Source organism: Kogia breviceps, chromosome 11 (assembly GCF_026419965.1).
Source record: "Kogia breviceps isolate mKogBre1 chromosome 11, mKogBre1 haplotype 1, whole genome shotgun sequence".
Lineage (NCBI taxonomy): Eukaryota > Metazoa > Chordata > Mammalia > Artiodactyla > Physeteridae > Kogia > Kogia breviceps.
The window spans coordinates 5760502-5776328 of NC_081320.1; the positions used below are offsets into that span (position 1 = coordinate 5760502).

Here is a 15827-nt window from a genome sequence, read left to right on the forward strand (position 1 = left end):
TCAGGGAGAAGTAGACTCAACGTGAGGTCCAGGTGGTGGACAGCTTGTCAGTGCCGGGCGGGGGAATTTGGGGGTCGCCCGAGAGACTGTGGGAAAACCACCGAGACATCTTCAGAAGGAGAATGACCGGATACATTTGCTTTGGGGGTGATACTTCTGGGAGCAGTATCTTCAAGAATGCAGGAAGGACAAAAGGCATCAAGAGAATCGATAGAGTAACTCAGGGTGGCAGCTGGTGCCTAAAGGGACAGGTGATGACGGGAAGGCCCTCCAGCATTTCTCCAGGGGCTGACCCCCTTGGTACCTGCTCACTAAAGGCGGGTGGAATAAATGAATGATAATAAGCCCAATGACTTTTCTTGGATCTCCCGAAGATCCCAAGCTGTATTTAATACACCTAAAAAAATCAAAATAGAATTTCTCTTTTTCCTTTGTCATTTTGCTGAATTATTTCTCCAGAACAGGAATCCCCCTGATTCTTTCCTGAATGCCTTGTCCCGCGGAGATTCAGACTTTAGTAGCTCTGCACCAGACACTTGCTCCCTTTAGATTTCTGATTGTTTATATTATGAAGAAAAGATTTCAATTTATGATTTTCTTTTTTTTTTTTTTTTTCTGAAAGATCAGTTCTTTTCACAGGAAAAGCCCGAAAGGAATTGACTTCAGGAACGCAGTGAATTTACTTATTATTATTTTTGGTCATAGCTTCCCTTTCCATGCTGACAATACGATGTTTTCAGATGACTTCTTCTGCACAGGTGAAACTGTGAAGCATCAGAAATTAGAATTTTGAATTCTAATTAGAAGTCGCCGTGTTTAGTGTAGGGATTTCTGCAGAGGTGGCCAGCACAGCCTGCCCGGAGCTGCGGTCTCAGCTTGAGATGCACAAGGCTCACTTGGGGAGCTGGTTCAAGCGAGAGATTTCTGGCTTCGTGTGACTCACGAGAGCCCTAGCGATATGAACTTCACGCATCCCAGGAATCCTGATGTAGGTGGTTTCAGGGCCACCCTTGAGAAACACAGGCTTGGATACTGGCAGAATCAGTGTCGAGAGAGTATTGCGGAGCGCGGGAGGTCACGTGTGCTGCGGAGAAAGTGGGCGTGGTTAGGATCGTGCAGTGCGAGAGGAGAGTAAGTAGCCCAGGCTTGGAAAGGAGGATCCCTCAGTTCTGCTCCAGTAGAAGCACTGGTGGCCAGGCCAGTGAAGGCCATGCCGCAGCCCCGTCCTTCCTGATGACCAGCCCGAGCATCGTGCCCCCAGCCCACATTCTGGAAACGCACACCCATCAGAGGATCCTGAATGTTGCCAGCGTTAATGGTAGGATTGAGGGTGGAACAGCCCCCAGTGGAAACCAAACAGCACCCCGTGGAGTGATGCCTCTTGATCTGTCACCTTTGTGTGCTACTGCTTTACTTACTTAGACGTCTACACCCCTACCTTCTTCCAAAAATATCAACAGCGGGAGTGTAACTTGCCATCTTCACAATCTGTAGTGCATAATGTGCGTTTTTCTGGGGAGAAGGTCATTTGTTTTCATCACGTGCTCGAAGGGGTTCAGGACCACAAAAGAGTTGAGAAGTAACAGATTTTAAGTCCTTAAGGAGACTGTTGAGTGTGACCCTAAACGCCCCCGGACTTCAATGTGATATTGGCTGATAACAAGGAAGCATCAGCTCAGGGGAAAGCTGGCGCGGGCTGTTCTCTGTGGGTGCAGCGCGGAGCTGGGGGCACTCCTAGCCCTAAGGATAGGGGCTGGCGGTACAGAAGGCCGCTCTGGCCTCCAGTGGCTTGTAGACAAGAGCCTACTGCGAACCCACATAAACGATCTAGTAAGCAAGATACAAGCGGGTAGCTCGGTAAGGCTCTGAGCGCTTAAGAACGGAGAGAGCGAAGGAGGAACTGCTGACCTTGGAACTGTGCTGCCACACAGCGGGCCATTAGGTCGGAGAAAATGAAGGGGAGCCAGCCCCCACCCCCAGCTGCAGTCCAGCAGGCTTCGCTGCTGAACTTCCAACCCCCAGGGATGCTTTCACCTACTCTGTTAAAATGGAAGTTATTCAAAAGGAGTCTGGGAAGATCCTGGAGAAATAATGTCAAGTACAGTTGATGTCCTTCATTCACACCAGGAGCAACCATGCCTCCCCTTTTGCTCTGGGGGTGGGGGGGAGGGGAGGGGAGGCGCGGAGAACAGAGAGGATGACAAAAGGCAGGAATATTGAATTCGCTTCCCGCCGTGTTGCCTTTTTCCACCCTTGTTGGAAAGGTTTTACATTCTGTAATCTGTTCTTCTAAAACAAGGTCTGGACCCCTCATTTTCCTTGTCCGTTAGGCCCTGAGAGTTTTTCTGTGACTCACCATTTGTATAATCCAGGCACGGTGACCCAGACAGGATACGGTTTTAGTTCAGGGAGGGACGATGAGATAGACAAGAGCTGTAGAATGTATTTACGGCAGCAGATTATTCGTACGTAATATTTTTATTGTACGGCATTATTCAGCACTTGTAATACACGGCAGTAAGAGTGCAATGTATTAAATCCTAATTCCTCCCCGATGACTCTAGTGCATAGACTTACAGAGGAAGGTTAGTATTTTCTGCAATGAAATGAAAGGGAGAATTGCTGGGATCAATAGTGTGTCCAGAGGTGCGGATAAAAGTTTACCCCACAGCGGCAGTGTAATTATCACCTGGCTTAAAGAAATAACCCGTGTGTAAGTGGTTTTTAGGGTGACAGTCATCCGCCGAATAAGACAGACCCCGTCGGATCGCCTTTGTCTGAATTCAGGAGATGTCCGTTTGGGGAGCAGGAACTGGCAAAGAAGTACTCCTACAAAACAGTAGGCTTGCGTGCATCGGGGACACTAACGTTCACGCCTTGGCGGCCGGGGGGCCGTAAATGGCTTCTTAGTTTGCCTGTGATCGTAGTCGTAGCAGATGGACTAGTGTTTGCCTTCTCCCAGACCAGGGAGAGCCAGCAGTCCCTCCCGGGCTTGGTGGTGCTCAGGAAATGCAGGGCTTCTGTGCACGTCCTATAGGAAGGCTCCACGCGGGGCCACGTTGTCTTCTAGAATGAGGGCCTCCCCGTGACAGAGCAGGGAACACATGTGTGCATGTCCTAGAACCTGGGCTGGGGGATGTGGAGGGAGAAATTGGGGTTAGGAGAGACAGGTGTCAAAGATCGGTGGCCTTTAGAGTGGGGGGTGCAGATCCTGGAAACGTATGAGTTATGGCATCAAAAATGGAACTACATCAATTTCAGGCCAATAAGGTACGCATTTACTCCGCGGAGCTAAAAAACACACGGCCCCAGGAAAGAGCCCGGCCGCTGTCATAGCCAAATGGCAACACAAGCGGCATCGTAGGGCCTTGGAAAGGTCTTGGAGGAGCAGTTCATTCTGGAAGCGGGCTGCAGACTGAAATGATTCTCCATATGCTTCCTAGATGGCCTTTCTTGCTGATGGATGCTGCAACGACCGTCAAGACATTTTGCAGAACGTGAGGAGCCAAGAACTCGAGAGAGTAGGTTTTATCTGCAAAATACCAGCATTTATGACTTGTTCTTAACCTTTCTACTTGAAAAGACCCCTCGAGGGATGTCTAGTGGGAATTCATTGACTGAAGTGCTTAGAATGCAGCTATTTTATAGTCAGTGAGCTCTTGAAGGTGCTATTTTTATTCAGTTTAATCATCTGGAAATGTTCCAGTGTGCTCATATGGATCACTTTACGCCTTAAATAAAAGCTCAGCTATTTTTAGACCCTAATTCCAGCTGATTTGGAATACAGTATTGGTAACGTTATTTACCCTGGAATTCTCAGTGTTGCTTCAGAACCGTTATTGATACTTGCTAACTGAACAAGAAGCAGTTCGAAGCGGGGCTCTCTGACACGGGTATCATGATGATTGGATTTTAGTCTAGAATTGACTGTGGAAGACACGAGTAAATCTCTTAACCATTATGAATTCTGTCTTTTGCTGTATGAAATGAAAATCCAGGGAAGCCAGTGCACATTTAAATGAAAAGTTCTCTGAGGCCTCCGTGTTCTAAGCACTTCAGCTTTGGGAGATAATATTCACTCAGCATGAAAGCATCTTGTCCTTTGTGTAAAGCACTGGAGTGAGGGAGGGACCACGCTGTCTTCAGAGTGGACCCTGGCCTATTAATGCCATGTTATAAACATCCATGCACGTTGGAGAGCTAATCCATTCCTTCTTGGAACTTCCCTGGCGGTCCAGTGGTTAAGACTCCACCCTTCCAATGCAGGGGACGTGGGTTTGATCCCTGGTCAGGGAACTAAGATCCCACATGCTGTATGGCGTGGCCAAAAAAAATTTTTTTTTAAAGTCTATTTCTTCTTGCCTTCATTGCTTCATCAAGTACTAACTGAATTCTTACCCTGTGACCAGCACCGTTTCTGGAACTAGGAAGGTATTCCCCAGGAGGCTGGAGAAGCTTATAGCCTGGCACTGAAAGGAACGATGTAAGCCAATGAATAGGATGCCATATGGAAAGTTCTAGAACGCAGTGTGATGGACCGTTCTGGGTGCCCAAGGGAAGAGGAACAGAGACGGCTGGAGCAGGCTCCCCCGGGGAGGCCACGTTGCTGGCAACTCTCTTAGAAAAGCAGAAGTTCGACAGACTCGAAATGGGGTAGAAAAGGGATTCCAGGAGGAATCAGTGGTGCAGGCAAAGGCAGCAGGGTGGTCACCGGCATCACAGGACAATAAGGTCGCTGTGGCCGGATTTATCTCGAAAGGAGAGACGCCAGAGGCGAGGCGGGAATCGGCCGGTGCTAGGAAGGGCCTCTGGCAGACCCTGACTTACCGAGGAGACGGGTTGGCAGTGACATCCAAGGGCCACACTGGAGCAGAGGGTGCGGAGGAGGTTTTGTCACGGTCAAGGTGAGAAGGAAGGAGCGTTGGGTCGGGAGATCCAATGACAGTGACATCAGAGAGAAAGAGGGACCAATCAGAAATATTGCTGAAGCAGATGCATGGGGGTTAGACGATTCGGGGACGCGGGTGCTGGGGGAGTGAGCGGAGATGGTGCTGTCTCGTCCAGACCCGCGAGCCGAAGGGTTACTACATCCTGCTCCTCCCACGCTTGTCTTTTTCGTTACATATCTGTGAGTCTCTTGGGAGACGTCTTCTCTAGAAGAGAGTTTAAAATCAGGTGACTCGGGCTTCCCTGGTGGCGCAGTGGTTGAGAATCCGCCTGCCGATGTAGGAGACACGGGTTCGTGCCCTGGTCCGGGAAGATCCCACATGCCGCGGAGCAACTAAGCCCGTGAGCCATGGCCGCTGAGCCTGCGCGTCCGGAGCCTGTGCTCCGCAACGGGAGAGGCCACAACAGTGAGAGGCCCGCATACCGCAAAAAAAAAAAAAAAAAAAAATCAGGTGACTCCAGGGTCGGGCCTCACTCCCCTGCCAGCCTGCGCAGAAGGAACAGCTTCTTGCCTGGGGTCAGTACTGTGATGTCTCAGAATATCTGAGCTGCAGGAATGCCCAGAGGCAGCTGACAACTCAGGTTGGCCACCTGGTCCAAAGATGGACTCTGCAAGGTCAACGTGGGGGAAAACAAAACAAAAGTTGTCCACAGAAGTCTTTAAAGAAGGCGCCTTTGCGCAAGAGAAGCGCACCAGTTCCCTTTAGTCTACACCGTCCTTAGGTGAATTCTGACCTGATGTCGAGGAGGAAGTGTCTTTTTTTTTTTTTTTCATTTATTTATTTTGGCTGCGCTGGGTCTTAGTTGCGGCACGCGCGCAGGATCTAGTTCCCTGACCAGGGATCCAACCTGGGCCCTGTGCGTTGGGAAGGTGGAGTCGTACCCACCGGACCGCCAGGGAAGTCCCGAGGGATCTTTGATTTCATACTGTTACGCCTCTTCCTGAGCTGAAAAATAATTGAGGGGGGTCAATCAGCCAATGAAAATTTATTCGAAACTCTGGTTTGTACCCCTGGGGCCTGATCCTCATCCTATTGTAATCAGTAGGAGCCCCCTTGTGGTCAGAAACAGCCTTCCTTCCAGAAAACTGCCCCAGGAGAAGGAGGTCCGCGTTCTCCCGCCCAACTGGCAGGTGGTCTCTCTGATGGGTGTAAAATGACATCTGAGATACGGCTTGGAAAAGCCAATAGGCAGAGCTTTATGTGGGTTGGAATGAAGTTCATTCTGTTACCATTTGGGGCTGATGAAGAGTCGGAGGCAGGTGGGCTGCGTTGGCCTCACCAGGCGCAAAGCGAGCGTTCAGAGATACGTTCTGTTCTTTACATCAGGTGCAGGACTCACTCCCGCGCTTCTGGAAATCTCTGCAGCAGGACACAGTCATGCTCACGTCATTGCCTGACGTGCGCCAGCTCCTTAAATGCAACGACGGACAAGCTGTACAAGGTAGGAGGAAGTTCCTTCGAGGTGCTGGCTTGTATCCTGCCCAGAAATTGGTACCAGATGCTGGGGTTAGACCCGCAGTCCTCACTCTCGGCGGTGTCCGTGGACCTCAGACCTTCTGAGGAGTCGGTCGTGGGGCGCATGGACCGTGAGCCTTGGATCTTTCCCTAAGACTCAGCTTTTCTTTCTGAATTCACTGAGGATCTGAGTTACCTCATGTAGAGAAAAAGCCAGTACACGTGGTGACCTGTGGCTCCGGTGACCCGCGAGCCCTGAACTGAGTCAGAGTTCTTCCTCTGATATTTCAGCAAAAGAGAGCTTTTTAAAAGGAGTAATTGGAGTAGTTGCTTTGCCTTGTGTATAACTGCCAGGGCTTGTGGGTTTGTTTTTTGAGCTCCGGAGTGATTATTATAGTTTTGGGGTCAATTATATAATTTCTACAGTGAAAATGTGCTCCCCTTAAGCTAGTCATGAACTGTTACCTTTTATTTTATTATTTTCTTAGGAAAAAAAAAAATCCAGGGCTTCTAAATTTTTACCACGAAGGTTGAAAACTGGAGGCTGTGTCCAACCCTTAAATATTTTGGTTTGACCTCCCCTCCTGCCCCCCACCCCGTACTGGCCAGCATTTGGGGTGTTTAAATTTTTGAATCAGTTTTCAATACTTGGAAATCTTGGGAAGAATTCCGATTCCAGCTTCTCCAGCCTGATGTCCTGCCCAGTGGGCAGTGGCCAGGGCTGCGAGGTGGCCAAGCCCTCGGCAGGTGGAGACCTGGCCTCTCTCTCTGTCTGTGGCTCACGTGAGCTGCGGCCACTCGTAACCAGAGGCCGTCCACACCGGCCGGCAGTCACGTGTCTTGACACTTCTTTTAGGCTGCGTCGTGTCTTAGGTGGCGGCACGCGGGCTGAATTGCCCCGTGGTGTGTGGGATCTTAGCTCCCGGACCAGGGTTCCCAGGCTTCGAACCCGCGTCCCCTGCATTAGAAGGTGGATTCTTTACCACTGGAACACCAGGGAAGTCCCTGTCTTGACACTTCTGTTGTAGGGAATTGAGGACGTTCTCCTGCATGACTTTTTGGAAGATGTTTCTGTTCAGCATCTGAAATCTGTCCAGTTGTTTAGTAAGAAGTTTAAGCTGTGGTTCCTCACAGCTTAAAGGTTTTGGAAGGTTTTCCAGCCCTCTTACAGATCTCCAAGCTCAGAGGTGGGTTTCTAGGGACAGCATAAATGCTGTGAGAGTAGATGAACTCCCCACGTGGGGCAGGCCTCCTCCCCTCTCCTGTTAACTGTGTCCTCAGGCACTAAACTGCAGTCCGCAAGGCCTGGCCGCTTCGGCTCTCCCGGCTTTTCCTGTAGTGCCCACAAGGGATGCTTGTGCAGATACATCAGCTCCCTCTTTCCATTTCCCCCTGGTGAATCGCAGCGGGGCCAAGGAAGCAGGGAGGTAGGAAAGGGCAAGGGGGGGGGTGGCCGTGCCTCCCCTCTCTTGAGACAGCTCCTGGAGCCAGCTGCAGTCCTCAGCTCTGCCCACCCAAGCAGGGCCGGCAAGGGCTCCAACCCCCCCGGCATCCTCCCGCCTCTCTGTGCTCTGGGTAGGCTCCCGAGAGGCTCAGAGATTACCTCGCCCCCCTTAGGAATTCCGCCCATAGCCTGACTTGCTCAACTCCAGGCCGCCAGGCATTCACACCCACGTGGTCCCAGACACCCTGGTGACTTGCCCCTCCATCCGGCTGCCAGGGCGCAGCGTCTGAACACTTCTGCTGTCGCAGAAGGCTGTTCGTCCGCTCGAGCCTGCGCCTGCGAGCCTGCGACGGCTTCCTCTTGGGAGCCCGACTGTTCTGCTGGCTGTGTCCCCGGCCTCCCTGCATCTGACGCCTTGGTATCCCTCCAGCTCCATGGCCCTTGTGAACGCCAGCACACACCCACCGTGTGGGTCGCGTGTCTCACGGTCCTGGAAATTCCCGGCTTTCTCCCTCCGGCCTTTGGGAGGTTCTCCATCGCTGCTTCTAGCTCTCCCCGCCCGCCAAGCCCTCACCCCCTCCTTCCCTTCCCCTCTGCAGGTCTGCCCCGCTTGCACCCTGTGCGCTCCCTCCCCCGAGGGCCCGCAGAGCAGGCCGCGTCTAACCTTCACCCACGCCTGGCATCCCCAGCACCCTGGGCTGTGTTAAGCCCCGTCTGACCCACTTGGAAAAGTTCACGTGCCCAGGCTGGGCCCTTGGGCCCGTGTGATCGCCAGCCAAGAAGGCGGCAGGAAGGGTCCTGCAGAGAGAAAGTGAGGTCTGGAACTTGCTGGGAAAGGGGCCGCATGAAAGGGGCCCAGTTTTCCGGCGGCCCCTTCGCCACCTGCGCTAATCCCAGCCCTTCGGCCCTCCAAACCTTGTCTAGGATCTTCAGTAGCTTCCTAGTTGATGGGCCTGCCTGCAGCCTTGCCCCGCCTCGGTCACACGCCCCTCCCCTCCCAGCAAGTGCTCTGTAACAGCGATTCGATCAGTTAATGACTGTCCGTGGCCCCCATTGCCCGCATGGTCCTCCCCCCTTCAGTGCTTGGCCTCTGGCCCGACCCTGTCCCCACGCCCCCCCCCGTGACCCACTGGGGCTCCCCAGCACCGCGGACTGGTCGTCCCCCAGAGGCCCTTATTCCTACTGCTGTCTGTGCCTCGTCGTCCCCGGCCCCCCGCCATTGCTCCCCGCCAACTCCTACCTATGCGTTAAGGCCCAGGCAGAATGTCCCCTTCCGGATGAAGCCGTCCCTGATACCTTCTTCCGCTAGAACCGCCCACTTCCTTCTCCCCGTGTCTCACGTTGCCGGGAGCACTGACTCTGCCGTTGGGACGCTGTTTGTGCTCCTGGTAACCTGCCCTTCGTGGGGAGCCCCTGGAGGGTGGAGGTCATTCCCCTTCATCCGGCCGTGCGGCCAGCACCCGGCAGACCCTGCACAAGTGTCCCCGGCAAGTGAATGTGTGAATCAATGAATAAATGCGTACACCCAGGGGAGCACCTCCTCTCTCACGTCTTCTCATTTCTGATCGTTTGCCGAGGAGAGCATGTAGAGCTGAGAAGTTGGGGGAAGTCAGGGTTCCTGGGCAAAATCCTCAACTTCACGGAGCACACGACAGACGCTGGAGGACATCCTTTTCCTGGCGTTGCGCGAGTGGGGGGCGGTTTGGTCAATGCGCCCCTGCCGGGATCTCGGAGCCACTGGGAAGGGGCGAGCGGGCAGTGGGGTGGGGAGGCTGGGGGCCTGGCTGGGTGGGGCAGGTGGACGGCTGTGCCCTCCTGGGCGGATGGGTGTGCCAGCCGTATGCGTGCGCTGCCTGCAGGCGCCTCCTCGTCCCTGCCTTCCTGCGTGCAAACCTGAAGTTACAGTGCCAGTAATGGCCATGTCTGTTGTTCTTCACAGAAGTTACTGTGTTTGTCAAAAGACTAAGAAGAAAGACACACCTTTCCAACGTGGCAAAGGTAGGTTTCAGGCAGCCAGACAGGAGGGAGCAAAGCAGCTTTCCCAAAGCGAAAAGTGAGGGCCGCCAGTGTCCCTCAGAGCGGGCAGTGGGCCCTGTGCAGGGAGGCCGGCCCACCCGCCTGGAGGGCAGAGGACAGCTTGCTGGGCCCCAGGTGCTCAGCTGGAAGCCACCCCTCCTCCCCGCCGGCCTCCAGGCTCTGTTCGTGGAGGAGAGGACGGCAGGGCCAGCAGGTCAAGGTTCTAAAGTTCCAGAGGGAGGCCCCCCAGGGGTGGCGTCCCGGGCAAGCCAACGTCAGAGGTGGAAGGGCATTGTAGCAGAGCCTAGAACAGACAGGCAGGCAGGCAGACCCTGCACCCTGTGCATATGGCCCTGCGGACTCTGTGTGTCGGGGCCACCAGGTCCTCGGCTCCGACCTTCTCGCTCCTGGGTGTTAGGGGAGGGGAGAGAGGGGCTGAAGGAGAGGGTCTAGCATCTGTTCTGAAATCCCACGGTGGCAGATGGGGACAGAGCCTGGGACAGGCCCTGTGCCCCAGATCAGCCCCGGCCAGGGGGGCGCCCAGCCAGGCCCGCCCTTTGACCATCTCCATCCTTCACCACAAGGGTTGTTTCTTCTTCTGAGCTAGAGGCCCATCCGGTCCTTGGCACTTTCACCTTCCCGACCGGGGCGACGGCAATGACCTTGCAGCACGACCTCCATCCCTACCCACTGGAGTGGCCGCTCAGGGTCCAGAGCCTGCCCTGCTGGGAGCCGTACCTCTCCACTCACTGTTCCAGGAGAGTTTACTTAAGGCCCAAGGGTCCCTTTCCTCTCCGTAAAACAGACATGGCTGTAGTGCCTACTCTTGGGGCTGGTGTGAGCGTGACTCACCGCTCGTCCTGCAGACCCCGAACACGTACGGGACAGGCTTGTCCCGTCGGACAGCGGAGGCCCGATTCACTGCCCAAGGCTCCCCCGAGGAAGGACAGGAGAGCCTCTGAGTCCCCACAGCCGTCCTGCAGAGTCCACCCGGCCTGTTGCTTCTCCAGAACCACACTTGCCTGGCAGAGCCCAGTTACCCACTGTTTCCCTATCTCGAGAATTTAGGCTCCTTGCTCGGGGTGCAGAGAAGAAGGAACTGGGAGGAGGAGGTGCAGGGCCCTGAGACATCTGCCCGTGAGCAGAAGTGTTCGAAATGCTGAGTTTCAGAAAGGCAGTTCTAGAGTGTGTGCAATTTGAACATCTTGATTGTCATTTAGGATTCAGTTTTAACGGGCAAAAACACCCAAATCCACTCTTCTTTCTCTTCGACAGCAAGAAAATTTTGGTAATTTGGAGAGGGGGCGTTAGGCCAAAGATAAGATGACGAGATTTCGTTAAGTGTAACATGTGCCGTTTGTCTTTAGACCAGGAGAATGGTGCTGAAAAACAGCAGGAGAGTCAGCATCCTGAGGTTGGATCTACACGCCATCGTCCATCAGGGCGCTTTGGATATTTCCAAGAAAGCCCTGACAAGCAACGCGCGCGCGGCACTGACGGCCTGGGGGAGAACACGGAGATGAAATGTAACCCTCCTTCCTCAGCTGCCTGGTCGCCGTGTTTGGTATATAATCAGGGCTGGTGTGGCTATCACTGATTGATAGACTTCCTAATGGAATTAGAACGTTCCTCTTTGACGTGATAATTTATCTGCTCACACACCTCTTCCTGCAGAAGGTGAGGAGTGCCCCGAGAACCCTCTTCCAGGGCCTGCCCTGGGGTCCGTAGTGCCGGGACATAATCTGCCGAGCGAGTGTGGCTGCCGATTGACCGTATTTCTTGTCTCCTTTGGAAAACCCTCCTGCCTCCCTCTTGTAGATGCACAGATCGCCTCTTTGGGCCTGAGTGGGATTGACTCAGCTCTCTGCCTTGCCAGTTTCTGCTCTAACTGTAGTTTTGTTCGTTTGTTTGTTTCCGCACCCTCGCAGCTTGTGGGATTTTAGTTCCCCGACCAGGGGTGGAACCCAGGCCCACGGCAGAGAGAGCACAGAGCCCTAACCCCTGGACCGCCAGGGAGTTCCTGCACCAAGTGTCATTTTTAACAATGTGAAGTTTAACGGTGGTGCTTTGACCTTATTTCACTACTTTGCAAACAAGTGCCATATAAGCCCATGAATATTCTTGCCCTTTGCCGTTGCCCGGGGAAGGGGGAATTTCCCCCTCTACCTGTCTTGAGTTCTCCTGGCTAGACTAACAGTCAACCTGACACAAGACAGGTTCACAGGAGAAAAAGACACAAATTTTAATTCATGTGCACAGAGGTCTTATAGAAATGGGACCTAAGAAGTAGACAAAGAAACTTAGGTTTTGGGGTGCCCAATGAGTGAAGAAGCTAAACAGAATTGGGGCTTAGGTAGTAAATTAAAGAACTAACATGGTTTGGGACTTCCTTGGCTGTCCAGTGGTTAGGACTCCGTGCTTTCATGGCCGAGGGCCTGGGTTCAATCCTTGCTCGGGGAACTAAGATCCTATAAGTTCGGCGGCACAGCCAAAAAAAAAAAAAAGAAAAGAAAAAGTAACATGGTTTGTTCTTAGCCTGAATTCCCTGTCTCTGGGGATAAGGGTGTCTCTTTACATCCTGGTGCCGGAAGGGCACCTTTCACACGGGAGATTTATTTCCTGTTTTCAGGGAGACCGAGGGGGAGAGTCCGTGTCCTTCCTGTGTTGGCCGTTTCTTAAGTAACTTTGCAATCAAATTAACCAATATGCCACTGAGGCCCATTTTGGAGCCGCCTACTCTGGGCCCCGGCACTGTCTGACAATTGCAGTTAATCTTAAGGAAGAAAATCTCCGTTCTGATGCCAAAATCTGGCCTCTGTACACTGGTGCCAGATTAAATCTCAGAGTTGTGGGTGAAGTAGAAAGAAATAGCTTTATGGCTTTGCCAGGTCAGCGGTCCACAGCGGGCTCATGCCCTCAGGGCTGTGTGTCCTGCCCTGGAGGGGGTCGTGAGCAGTCTTATAGTCATGGTTCAAAGAGGGCGTGGTCAGCTCGTGGACACTCTCCTGATTGGCTGGTGGTGAGGTCATCGGGAGTCGGCATCATCACCCTTCTGGTTCCAACCGGTCTAGGGGTCTCTCTGCTCCTGGGCAGCAGACAGTTAACTTCTCCCACTTGGAGAGGGTTTCAGTATCTGCAAAACAGCTCAAGGAACAGGGCTGAGAATATTCTCTAGAGTCCTTGAGGAGGAACTAAAGGCCCTTGACTGTGTTGAATGGCTAAAGTATTATTATTTTGCCTTGCTTTTGCCTGTTTTCCTTTCTTTCTGCATTTTCTCACTTCTCTGATTAAACTTCTTCTTTGGCTAAAGTTTTTCTACAGACGAAAGGTAGGTGGAGGACACCCCTCCCCCAGGTGCCCGCCAGCCTGCCAGGGGCTCCTGGGCTCCTGTTGGCATCCTTGCGTGTCCTTTCCGGAGGGCACGGAGCCGGCAGGGAGACAGCATGAGCCCTGGCAGACGAATGCCTGAGATGTGCCCAGAGGATCTTCCAGACGGAGCCTGAGCAAACGTGCGGCCCGCTGGGTTTTCTGAGTCTCCTTGCCACGCGGGGGCACTCAGACAGATGCGGGAGGGGCCGAGGCCGTCCTTCCGCCCTCAGCGCTGCCTGCACGGGCGCGGGACCCAAGTTCCAGTGTTGCGCACTTGGGCTGCAGCCCGCGGGCCTGTACTGGCAGGGTCTGTAGCCCTGGGCAACTCACCTAACATCCCTCGGCGGCTTGGATGTCCCCCATCAGTTAAAGGACTTGAACAGACTACCCGCTTTATAAAAATGGCAGGGGTGGGTGAGGTCGCGTCTGTATCCTGCAGTGAGCTCACTTGGAGCCGGGTTCTGTGTGGTTACAAGGTGCAGTTATGATTTCAGACTACTTCTTCCCATTTCAACAAGGAGCCGAGGGGCTGGCTGCCAGAAGGCAAGACCACAGAGCTCTGAACCAGACGACCTGGGGTGACAGATCCAGCCCAAGGCAGCCTTTGTGTTCAAAATGAGGGCGAGGCCCCAGGGAATTCCTTTGAACTGCAGTGCGGACGTTATCCCCTAGGTCACCTGGGATACAAATACCTGCTGGGAAATTCTGCTCTACCTTTGGGTTTGTTTTGTCTGTCGATAGGTTTGAGCAGTTTAATTTCTTTGCTGGGGACGTCAACAGACCTCAGCGTGCTCCTGGATTGTCTGTCTTCAAATCTCCAAACATTTGTCTTCCAGGTACAAAACCACGATTTTTTTTTTTTTTTTTTAAAGACAAGAAGTGGGTGTGGGTCGTTCTAGCTACATTATAGCACTGAGTGCCCAGGACCTGGTGCAAAGGAGAAGTTTTTCTCTGGCGCTCTGGACAGAAATGTGTCACGGCCGGGACTGGGGTTCAGGATGGGGAAGTGGTGTCTCAGAGGCTGGCATGTGATGCAACTCTGTGTGTGTGTGTGTGTGTGTGTGTGTGTGTGTGTGTGTGTGTGCTTGCAAGCGAGCACATGTGTGCCTATGTGAGCACGTCTGTGCGTGGGAGGGCGTGGGAGTGGGTGCTGGCAGGTAGGCGTTGGTGTGCAGCTGAGGATGTGTTCACCCAGCAGGAGTGTTTAGGAGGGAGGCGGGTTTGTCTGTTTGGGGAGAACGGTGCTCATCCGGGGCTTTTGCACACAGTCCCAGTAGGGTGTCAGGCTTGGGCTCACAGAAGCCAAGATGAGTTGGTGTTGGACGCGGGCGGGTTTGGGTCCCTCTGCTGGACTGTCACTTGCACTGACTTCTCAGTAGGCCCGTTGGCTTGACTGTCACCTTCACCCTCATCAAGCAGTCACTTTACCAAATCAGGCCCAGCTGCTCGCAGCTCAGAAATCAGTACCCAAGAGAGGCAGATGTGGGCGGAGAGGAAAACTGGCTTGGAGCAGAGGATGCCGGCAGCCCGGGGAGCCGGTGGACGCAGCGTCCTCCAAAGCCGTCTCCGAAGACTGCGAAGTCATCTCAGTTAATCACTGAGACGGGGGGTCAGAGTGGTCCCCACGCCCCGCTGTGTGCAGGCTTGTTTACTCCCCGTGCTCTTCCTTTAGATGCTATCGCGTTCGCACCGTTTGTTTCTGAGATTACTGAAGGGGAAGCTGGGGAGGAGACCTGGTCATCTGTTAATTACTTATTCTTCATTTCCACTTCTCTGACCCACGGAAAGAGCCAACAAGTTAGGCAAAGTGCGGTGTGATCCAAAGGCCTGAAAGGTGTGCTGGGGCCAGAGCTGAGTAGAGCATGGGGGGTGCGTGGTTGAAGGTTAGTGAGGAGACGAAGGGGCCTCCTGCAGAGAGCTCTTTCCTGCCCGGAGCTGCTTTACACTCACCCCGTAAGAGCGCAGGATGCTGTCAGGGGAAGCCCCGGCACCCTGGCCCCAGTGGGCCCAAAACACGGGGCCTCCTGCCCCTCGAGGCCTCATCCCCTGAAGGCCGAGGGAGTTGGGTTCCACGGGGAGGTGAAAGGCAGATAGGATTAACATCAGCTGAGAAAGGGAGACACCGTTCCCGAGACAGGACGGCAGGAAAGGAGTGGGCGTAGGGAAAGTGGGGGACCGGTCTAGGGAAGAAGGGGACGTCTCTGCAGCAGAGAGCAAGGACCTGGAGGGCCTGGGGCCAGAACGTGACTCGGGTTTTCTCCTCACGCCTCCAGCCACGTGTCCTCCTGCCCCCTCCATCTCCCCCAGCAAACCCAGGAAGGAGCTTGAAAGCTGGTTCCAAGCCTTGGCAGGTGTCTGTTTCCATTCTTTGCTCCTTGGATATAGTCTTTCCAGATTCTGTGTGGTTTTGATTCCCCCTCCTTGGCCCTCGGCAAAGCTCACTTGTACCAGTGGTAACGTGCGTGGGTGCGTAGCTGCAGAGACAGCGATTCATTCGACAGGACGAAGCTCTCCATCCTCCGGTCCTTGTTTCAGACACTCACGCAGCCTCCACTTCACCCCCGCTGAGCCCACTGAGACCGTTGGTACCGGTC

General features: G+C 53.8%; 1 protein-coding gene across 1 annotated transcript in view; it reads left to right on the top strand.

Annotated features, from left to right (window-relative positions):
* RFX8 (regulatory factor X8) overlaps positions 1 to 13461 on the top strand; it is a 52178-nt gene extending 38717 nt beyond the window's left edge. Inside the window, 6 exon segments of the mRNA XM_067007084.1 lie at positions 2729 to 2839; positions 3444 to 3521; positions 6276 to 6390; positions 9788 to 9846; positions 11232 to 11345; positions 11348 to 13461. Of these exon segments, the coding sequence (XP_066863185.1) occupies positions 2729 to 2839; positions 3444 to 3521; positions 6276 to 6390; positions 9788 to 9846; positions 11232 to 11345; positions 11348 to 11461 (591 nt within the window). The 3' untranslated portion in view covers positions 11462 to 13461.
* Positions 13462 to 15827: the final 2366 nt, after the last annotated feature.